We start from the raw sequence: 9,840 nt of genomic DNA on the forward strand, positions 1-9,840 counted from the left end.
TGCTGCTGCTTTTGTTTTCTAGCCAAATTTCCCAGGCTGCCCCACACCATTCGTTCAACTCTCCCCCCAACACACACACACACACACCCCCCCCAAGGGCCAGAGTTAATTCTGTGTGTTTGAGTAGCACTCCCCCCAGCCAATCAGAGTAGCCTGGCGGGAGGGAGCTGTCTCCCAGCTTCACACCGGAAAGTGACTACACACCAGAGCATTTCTAAAAGCCGCAGCTGGTGGCCCCCAAGGGCCTGCCGCACATGGGGCTGAGACTGTGATGCTACAGCACTTAGCCGTAAGAAAAGGCCTGGGATGTGCATCACCAGCTTCTTACTCAGAGCATTTACCCCGGCACTTTCTGCTCAGAACCACGTCCATTCCCTGCAGCCTGGCTTGGGGGGAACAGCTGCACTGCACAGCTGGAATGGCGCCCCCTGGTGAGTGCCTGGGGCAAGGCCCCTCCAGGAAGAAGACCTGCCCTTCACCAGATGCAGCTGGGTTGGGATCCCCCCCACAGCTCTTCCCCACAGGAGTGTTAAGCAGGGGCCTTGGAGGGTCTCTGACTTACAACAGGGCTGGATGGGAACTGCAAGGAGAGAATCTCCCCAGAGGAAAAGATTCACTATTAACGTCTCAGAGACTGGGGAGAACTTGGTGCCTCTGCCGGTGATGGGGCTGTCCGTGGGCCAGAGTGCCCAGGGCTGAGGAGCTCAGGGGTGCAGGGGGGGAGGGACAGGTGTATCGGGGTGTGAGGACCCACTGGTGGACAACACACTTCTGACATCACACTTCTGACCGTGTAACTGCCAACTTCAGTTGGCAGTTACACGGCATTGGCTGGAGTGTGTCCCTTTTACCAGACGGCACCGAGCCTTGGCATGAGTTAAGCCTTGAGAGGCCTTTGCTGATTTGGTGTCTCTTTGGGGGACAGCTAGATCCTGGTGGGGGTCTCAGAGGCCTCCAGGGGGAGGAAGAAAAGCAACCAGGAGCCACCATTAGACACTCCTGACCAGGTACACTTGCCCCCATCTCTTCCTTCCCACGTGGAGCTTGCAGCTCTATTTGTGGGGGTGGGGTGAATGGTGGCACAGCAAGGAGGCCTGCCTGGGGCACGTGGGCAGAGGGGCATGGTGGTTTGGGGAATTAAAACTGGGGCTTTGGGAGGCATCTCAAAGGAGCTCTGTGCTAGGGCTGGGCTGCCTACAGTGTGCTGGGTTGGGACTCACTGTCTGTCTATTTCTGTTTGTCTGTTTAGACTGGCAGCTCATCGGGTCAGGGACCGTCTCTCACTGTGGTGTGGGCAGCGCCCAGCAATGGCCCTGGTCCTGACTGGGCCAAATCAACAGTAATATGAATGGGCCTGCTCTTCAGTCTGTGCCAGCACAAAGCCAGAGGCTAATATGGCTCCACCCTCCCTGATCGGACCCCGGATGGGCCCGCCCGTGGCTCGTGCAGCATAGACCCAGCTGAGTGGTTTGGCTGGGACGTCATTAACTCGGCCCTCCCTGGACGGGACTCGAGGAGGGTCGGCGGGACCCAAGAGCAGGTCGCACGGAACCAAGCGTTATCATCCCAGCTGGCAACGGCCTCACCCAGCTCAGAACTTCTGATCTATTTGGATCCAAACAGCACTGTTTGGACCAGAACATTCCAGGACTATTTAGATCACAACAGTCTGGTGCCACTTGGATCAAACCCTTGGCTCAGGTCAATCGTGATCCTGTCTCTGCTGCCTGCATGGTGAGATTTGGAGATTTAGTTGGAGAATTGGACCAAAACCGCCATCCTTTCCCCAGCAGAGACCCGGACCTTCCAGCTGGTGCTGGGACAGAGAATCCAGGAGGTTTCGAGGACTGTGACAGGCACCAGGCTTGGCCCGAGTCCCCAGAGCCAGGACCATGATGCGTAGCCAGGGGCTTCCTGCTGATGCCCCAGAGGTGAATCCTGGAGCTGCCCAGGAGGGGTCAGGTGAGCAGGACATTCCCTGGGCCCACAGGACACTCGAGGGAGAGGCTGGCAGGGCACATGGGGTCCTAGGTCAAGGATGAACTTGAATTCTCTCTTTGCCTGCCCCAGGGAGGTAAGGGTCGCAAAGGGGGAAGGGGAGAGAGACAGAGACCCCAGGGCACAGTGGAAGAAACAGATTCCCCAAGTGGGGAGAGAGAGAGGCCTCTAAATGGTTAAATGGAAAAGAGGAAGGGGGAAACACAGAGCCCCCCAGGGGTGAAGGAGACACCAGGAAGAGGAGATTTAAGGAGTAGAGATCATATCTGGGGGCACAAAATGGCTCTTCCATGTAGAAACGCCAGTGCAGAGTCCTGGGCCCTTGAAGTATCAAGCCTACGCCAGGGGCCTTGGAGATGGGCACAGCCAGGTCTCAGGCTGCTCCTGGTAACCATGCCAGGGTCATAGATGTGAGGGCTGGGGCAGACCAATGGGCAGAGTGTCCATCCCCTGGGGCCAGGGCAGCATCTGCACTGACAGGACGTTGTCTAGGGCTCTGTCCAGCCTAGTTTCCAGTGTGGCAAGCGAGGGGGCTCTGGCCCTTCCCTGGGGGCAGCATGTCAGACCCCTGACTGGGTGCTCCCCTGATATCCGTACTCAGTGCGTCCCCTTGCCCACCCCCTCCCACTGCCTGCGGGGTGCCCCTTTGGGCCTGGGACACAGGGCTGGGAGCCGGTGGGGGACTCACGGCAGGGGGGCGATGGCCGCCGGAGTTGGGCTGTCATTCTGCTTTCAGAGTCGCAGAGATCAGGGGAGTCGCCCCCTCGTCAGGGGGTCTCTGCTGGGAGCCCCGTTCCCGGGGAAACAGCGGAGGAGGGGGTCTCTGCCTCTGCCGGCCCCAGGAACCCAAGTGAGCAGACCTCCACGGCCACATCCGTCACCAGCCACTCATCCGCCCGCGGCATGGCACCTGCGGCCTCCAACCGCCTGTGTGCGCAGCCCCCGCGTGAGCCACCCGGCGCAGGCGTGACGAGAAAGCGCGCGGCCCGTGCCAGGGAGGCCGAGGGGGAGGGAGAAGAACAGTCCCTTTTCTACATGAGGGTCAGGGCCGTGAACGGCGTCTCGGTGGCCTGGGAGACCGGGGCCGGCTTTGGGGCCATTAGGAAGCGCCCCCGCATCTTTCAGGCCAATTACACCGGAGGAGAAAGCTTTGCCGGGTCGGACCTGAGCAGCTCCCACACCAAGTCCGAGCTGGGGGACGTGGACCCAGAGCCAGAGGGTGGCGCTGGGGGGCCAGCAGAGGAGGCTCCGCAACCGCCGCAGGGCGCGACCCCGGAGTGGCTCCTCACCACCGAGCAGGGCCTGCGGTGCCTGGCCTGCTGCCGAGTGTTCCCCAGCCTGGAGGCCCTGACCCAGCACGTGAAGCAGGGGCTGCGGGAAGGCTTCAGCTGCCGCGTCTACTACCGGGTGCTGGGGCGGCTCCGGGCGGGAGGGACGCCCCGGAGGAGCCGGTGCCGCGGGGGCCGGGGACTCCAGCCACGCGGCCGCGAGTGCAGCGCGTGCGGGGGCGAGATACGGCGCCCACGCAAGGCTGCCAGACAGGCCTGGCCAGGACGCGCCGGGGAGGAGCCCAGCAGCCGCCTGAGACCAGCGACGACTCTGCCAGCACGGCCATGAATACACAGGCTGGGGACTGCAGCCAGGCCGGGGGGGGGGCACGCCTGTCGCGGCCTCCGGCTTGCCAGGCAGGCCCGATCTGCACGTGAGGCTGCCAGCAGAGCCCCAGGACAGCAACGCCGGGCCCCACCCCTCCACAGGGCCGTGGCCGAACCGGACCCAGCCACCGGGGACGAGGAAAGAACTGACGGCGTCGGCCAGCCCTCTCCCTGCATGACCCAGCCGAAGGGCGCTTTGGGGATGGAGGGTCGGTAGCAGAGCCGCATCCTTAGAGACGCACGCAGACGCCGGCCCATCGACGGGAGGAAGGTGATGAGAAGAAGTCCAGAGACGGACCCACGGGGCGGCTGAGTGCACGGCTCCTGAAGGCTGAGCCGGGGCCTCTGCCGAGCTGGAGCAAGCCCCACTTGCACAGACATCGGCTAAGTGATTTACTTCGGGGGTTCTCGTCTGTGGGGGGGACGCCCTAGGTTCCCGGAGCATCTACGGGGTTTGTGAGCTGGGGCAGGCAGCTAAATGGTCTGGGCAGGGGGCTGGAGGGCAGGAAGGCGGATGTGGGCAAGTGGGGATGGGGGTGCGGGGAAGGGGCTGGATAGGAGGAAGGGGGGTGGGGATGGGGGGCTGGATGGGAGGAAGGGGATGTGGGCGGGGGGCAAGGGCTGGATGGGAGGAAGCAGGTGTGGGCGGGGGGTAGAGGACTGGATGGGAAGAAGCGGATGGTGATGGGGGGCTGATGGGAGGAAGGGGGATGTGGGAAGGAGCCTGGATGGGAGGAAAGGGGGGGCAGGGGGCTGAATGGTAGGAAGGAGGTGTGGGAGAATAAGGGCTGGATAGGAGGAAGGGGGCATCGGTGGGGGCAGGGTGCTGGATGGGAGGAAATGTGGGGGGGCAGAGTGCTAGATGGGAGGAAGGGGGGTGTGGGCAGGGGAAGGGGGCTGGGGTGGGAGGAAGGGGGTGTGGGTGGGGACCAGGGGGCTCAATGGGAGGAAGCAGGTGTGGGTGGGGAGCAAGAATTGGATAGGAGGAAGAGGGTGTCGGGGAGCAGGGGGCTGGATGGGAGGAAGGGGGTGGCACCCAGGGGAAGAGGCTGGATGGGAGGAAGAGGGGTGTGGTAAGGGGCCTAGATGGGAGGAAAGGGGTGGGGGGGCAGGGGACAAGGTGGGAGGAAGGGGTGGGGGGGCAGGGGCAAGGGCTGGATGGGAGGAAGTAGGTGTGGGCAGGGGACTGGGTGGGAGGAACGGGGTGGGGGCAGGGGGCTGAATGGGAGAAAGGAGGTGTGCGGGGGGCAAGGGCTGGATAGGAGGAAGGGGGCGTTGGTAGGGGCAGAGTGCTAGATGGGAGGAAGGGGGGTGTGGGCAGGGGCAGGGGGCTGGGTGGGAGGAAGGGCGTGTGGGCAGGGGCCAGGGGGATGAATGGGAGGAAGAGGGTGTGCGGGGGCAGGAGGGTGGATGGGAGAAAGGGAGTGTGGGCGGGGGGCAGGGGCCTGGATGGGAGGAAGGGGTGGGAACTGAGGGGAGGAGGCTAGATAGGAGGAAGGAAGTGGGGATGGGGGGCTAGATGGGAGGAAGGGGGGTGTGGTAAGGGGTGGATGGGAGGGAGGGGATGGAAGGAAGGTGAGATGGGAGGAAAAGGGTGGGGGGGCAGGGGACTGGGAAGGAGAAGGGGTGTGTGGGCAGGGGCCAGGGCTGGTTGGGAAGAAGAAGGTGTGGGAGGGGAGCAGGCGGATGGGACCTGGATGGGAGGGAGGAGGGTGTAGGTGGGGGAAGGGGGCTGAATGGGAGGAACGGGGTGGGGGGCAGGGGACTGGGTGGGAGGAAGGAGGGGGTGGGCGGTGGGCAGGAGCCTGGATGGGAGGAAGGAGAGTGTAGGTTAGGGCAGGGGACTGGGTGGGAGGAAAGAGGGTGTGGGTGGGGGGCAAGGGCTGGATGGGAGGAAAGGGGTGGGGACTGAGGGGAGGTGGCTAGATGGGAGGAAGGGGGTGTTGCCGTGGGCAGGGTGCTGGATAAGAGGAAGGGGTGTGTGGGCGGGGGCAGAGGCCTGGATGGAAGGAAGGAGTGTGTAGGTGGGGGTTGGGGCTGGATGGGAGGCAGCGGATGGGGATGGGGGCAGGGGGCTGGATAGGAGGAAGGAGGGTGTAGGTGGGGGCAGGGGGCTGGATGGGAGGAATGGGGGTGTGGGTGGGGGGCAAAGGCTGAATGGGAAGAAGGAGGGTGTGGGCGGGAGCAGGGGGCTGGATGGGAGGAAGGGGGTGTGGGCAGGGGCCTGCATAGGATGAAGGAGGGTGTGGGCAGGGGCAGGATGGGAGGAAGGTGGTGTGGGTGGGGGGCAAAGGCTGGATGGGAGGAAGGGGGTGTGGGCGGGAGCAGGGGGCTGGATGGGAGGAAGGGGGGTGTGAGCAGGGGGAAGGGGACAGGGGCCTGGATGGGGGGAAAGGGGTTGCGGTTGGAGGGGAGGGGGATGGGAGAAAGGGGGTGTGAGCGGGGGCAGGGGCCTGGATGGGAGGAAGGGGGGTGTGGGCGTGCAGGGGGCTGGGGATGGAGGGGAGGGAGAGGGGAGGAAGGAGGTGTGGGTGGTGGGCAGGGGCATGGATGGGAAGAAATGGAGTGTGGGTGGGGACTGGATGCACCCAGCCTGTCCTCCCCCCACCCCACAAAATTCACCTCAGCCCATAACGCTCCCTCCCTCCTCCTCCCCACCACAAAATCAAACTCCTCGGCCTCCCTCCATGGCCAAATCCCTCCCTCCTCTAGGACCCCATCCGGCCTCACTACCTCCCTCCCCCCAGCCCATCAAGCCTCCTCCCCAGTCCCGAAACCCACCTCTCCCACTTCACTGTCCCACAGAGTCCAGCCCCCGTCCTGCTCTCACCCCAAAATGCTTCTGCCCTTCCCCCCCACCACAACGCCCCTCCCCAGCCCCAAACCCAGCTCCTCCCCCCCATCCGTTCCCACCCCACCCCACGGGCTGGACTCAGCTGTCCCAGGTCCGGCCTTGGCTCCTGGCCACGCTACAACTGGACCAGCCACAATGGAGCTCAAGCTCTTACCTGCATCTTCCTTCGGAGCAGGTTCAGCTGACCCAGATGAGACCCACTGACCTAAACCCCAGCCCGTGTCTTAGTCCAGGCACGGGGCCGGTGTCCTCCTCAGCGCCGGGCCCAGCTCGCTCAGGGCTGTCTGGCCTCCGTGCTCCACTGAGCGAGAGGGACGTAAAAATCTGGTAAGCAGCTTTGACACCCTTGTCTGGCACTCAGGTCCCAGCTGCGAACGCCGAAGTGCGCCAGACACCACAGCCAAGACGCCGCCCGCCCGTCAGCTGAGGGGGCAAAAGGCTTCCACCAACACTCATTAATGAAGCTTCACGCCCCTTGGCAGGAGTGGTAGCATCCAGACCGGGAAACTGAGGCACAAAGAGGCAAAATGACTCAACCGAGATCACACAGTCACTCTGGGAATTTTACAAGTGCCAGACAAAGGCAGAACCCCTTCCATGCCAAACAGCAACTAACCCGGGGAGGGAAGCGGCGTGAGTGACCATCAGAGCATCCCGCTTAGTTTCGCTACTAACGAACACAGAACCCAAGTCACCATATAACCCCCTTTTCATATGTTAAATTCCATGCAGCTATCCACTGTTACCAAAGGCACTAAGCCCTGTCAGGGGCAGTGTGGATAGGGCCCTGGACTAAGCTGCAGGACAGCTGGGTTCTAATCCCATAACTAGCCGGCAGCGTGACTTTGGACACGTCACTTCACTGCTGTGTGCCTTAGTTTCCCTGTTTGTAGAGAGGGGATACTGGCCTCCACCGTAAAGCACCTGGCGCACTATGGATGAAAAGCGCTATATCACAGCTAGGTATTCGTATTAATTCCCTTTCTCTTCCTCCCAGTTGTGAGCCCCAAGTACTGCCATAAAGACGACTGTGTTCCAGAAATAACTTCACCAAAAATGCTTCCGAAGTGACAGACTCAGGGTCCCACTTGCCCCCATCCGGCCAGCAGGTAAGTATCAGAGTGTGGCAGACGTACAGGGTTGACCAGAACAATCCCTTGCCCTTTATCCACAAACTGATGATTCTCAGACCCGGTTTTTGGTCTCCACCAACCCTCCCTCTTGGTAGCAGAGTTTTACCAGCAGAGGCTGGAGTGAGGACTGGCAGGGCTAAGCTCATGCTACAAACACTGTGGAACATCCATATATCAGCCGAGAGGAGCAGAGTGCATGGCGGGATATGGTGCTCTTGCCTGTCTTTATCATGTGTGAAACTTGCTGGGGGGGGGGTGGGGAGCGGGGGTTGTTTTCAAATTAGCAAGTAACCAAACAACAATAGTCACTGCCCCGAATTAAGGAGGTTTGGCTAGACGGTTACTAAGGGGCAGCTGGCGCCAGGTGGCGCTGTTGGCGAATGGTGATATCTGGAGCAGTGGGACGTTACTGTACTTCCACAGCCTCGGGCTAGCAGGGACTTGGCCCTGCAGGCAGCAGGCAGGTGCTTTGGCGGGAGCAGAATTGGTCTGGCAGGGGATACTCCAGCCTAGGACAGCAGTGCATTGGCAGAGCAGGTGGGGGCTGTGCTGGAGTAGCTGGGAGCGCAGCTGGCCACCGTCATGGTGTATTGACCGGTCTGCATGGCGGGGCTCAGATTGCAATAGCACAAGATGTTGCAGGTCCGATTGAGGTGTGTTGTCAAAGGTAGGGGAGGCAAGTGCTCACAGCAGCAGCCTCACAGCACCGTGCCTGGGCCCAGGCTGCTCTGTCAGCCTCCTGCGTCCAAGAGAACCGATTTCACGCCAAAGAGGAGGGCGTTTCCAGGACAAGTGCTTTCTTTCCCAGCACACTCACAGTAACTGCCCTGGCTGCATGGCTGCCTGCCTTGACCAGAGTCTGTGTGTGACTTTGCATTTCTTCAGGGAACCTGGCTCACCGCTCTCTCTCTGTTCACAGTGTGACACTCGCACAGGGGAAGGAAGTCTGCCTCCATACGGTTTGCAATGTGCAGATGGAGGCAGGTGGCGTCCAGATTGCGGGGCAGACACTGGCCTAGCTGACCACATCCCCAGCTTAACACTCCCCGTTCTTGTAGCATCGCTGGGTCCTTCGTTCAGGTCAGACCTCAGCAGCTGAAAGGGAGCTTTACATCTTTTACCACAAGCATCTCATTCAAACAGGAAAACAGTAAAAGGCAAACTTTGAGCTCTCTTTGAATTCTTCCTGGTGGTCTGTAGCAAAGCAGTCACACTGAAGGCAACTATTCTCCATTCTTCACTAGGGGCCCAATCCTGGGAAGTGCTGAGGGCCCTTAACGGCACTCAGGAACCTTGCAGGAACAAGCCCTATAATGCCATAAGCCAGGCTATTATTATCATGTAACATTTACACTGCATTGGTGCCTAGAGGCCAGCCAGGCCTGGGGCCAGTTGTGCTGGGGCCTCCAACAGACAGAGCTAGAGTCTGCCTATATGCAAACCACACCTGCCCATGCGCTGAAGGGAAGAAGGGAGGTTGGGTCTAAGGGACTATGAAGAACAGAGGAGATATGTGGATTTTTTTCATGAATTGGCTATCTGATTACAATCATGCCATCTGCCACATGGATGCAAATTGTTAACTCAGTCCTAGGTGGCTCTGTTCTGCCGGAACTGAAGTCAGCGGCTATAGACAGCCCCAAACCCCAATGCATAACAAACCGTACAGGGGTCAAGACCTGTGAAGTTTGGTCTCTGTCCAAATTGGACACAACACACTGTTGGCTTGTGGCAAGAAGAAGTCGGGCAGTAGGTGGATGCAGAACAAAGGGCCTGGCTGGTTTTAAAGAGACACTCCCTGAAGTTCACAGAGAAGCAGGGTCTGCAGAGAAAGAGACTGTTAGAGGGTCCCCAGAAGAGCACGTCCCAGGTCTAAGTCGGGCCAATCTAATTCTGGAGGGAAATTCTAAACTTCAATAAGACAGTGTGTGTGTTGGGAGGGGGAGGGTAAGACCTTTTGTTATTTAAGCCCCTTTGCTTTCTGTTTGCTATGTTCCTAGGGATAAATAAATAATACTTTGCTGTGAAGCAGCTGTTGGGTGTCACTGTGTTTATCAACTGCTTGCAGCTTCCCAAGGGGAATCTACAGTAGGGGCCAAACCCTGCTGGACCTGCTGAGGGAAACAGCGGCGCTGTGGCCAGGAGACCCAGTGTAAAAGTGGGGTGAAAGGCGAGATTCCACTTCGACAGAAGTGCATGC

At 60.5% G+C, this 9,840-nt stretch overlaps 1 protein-coding gene across 2 annotated transcripts; it reads left to right on the forward strand.

Annotated features, from left to right (window-relative positions):
• The first annotated feature begins 233 nt into the window (after positions 1–233).
• LOC311532317 (uncharacterized protein) lies at positions 234–9,633 on the forward strand. Of its 2 annotated transcripts, XM_084650673.1 has the most exons (6): positions 234–431; positions 1,250–1,962; positions 2,735–4,105; positions 6,869–7,140; positions 7,505–7,616; positions 8,560–9,633. In XM_084650673.1, exons 2-3 carry the CDS (start codon positions 1,893–1,895, stop codon positions 3,613–3,615), a joined length of 951 nt encoding a protein of 316 aa, XP_084506799.1. In that variant the 5' UTR covers positions 234–431; positions 1,250–1,892; the 3' UTR covers positions 3,616–4,105; positions 6,869–7,140; positions 7,505–7,616; positions 8,560–9,633. The 2 variants fall into 2 exon arrangements, with proteins under 2 accessions (XP_084506799.1, XP_084506798.1); XM_084650672.1 differs by having other exon boundaries at positions 6,869–7,616.
• Positions 9,634–9,840: the final 207 nt, after the last annotated feature.

This window comes from Lepidochelys olivacea, assembly GCF_965140295.1.
Source record: "Lepidochelys olivacea isolate rLepOli2 genome assembly, chromosome: 17".
Taxonomy (NCBI): domain Eukaryota; kingdom Metazoa; phylum Chordata; order Testudines; family Cheloniidae; genus Lepidochelys; species Lepidochelys olivacea.

Coding starts and splice junctions, on each gene's coding strand:
- LOC311532317 (XM_084650672.1), top strand. CDS start 1,893: ATGATGCGTAGCCAGGGGCTTCCTGCTGATGCCCCAGAGGTGAATCCT. Junction 1,963..2,734: donor AGCTGCCCAGGAGGGGTCAG/GTGAGCAGGACA, acceptor TTCTGCTTTCAG/AGTCGCAGAGATCAGGGGAG.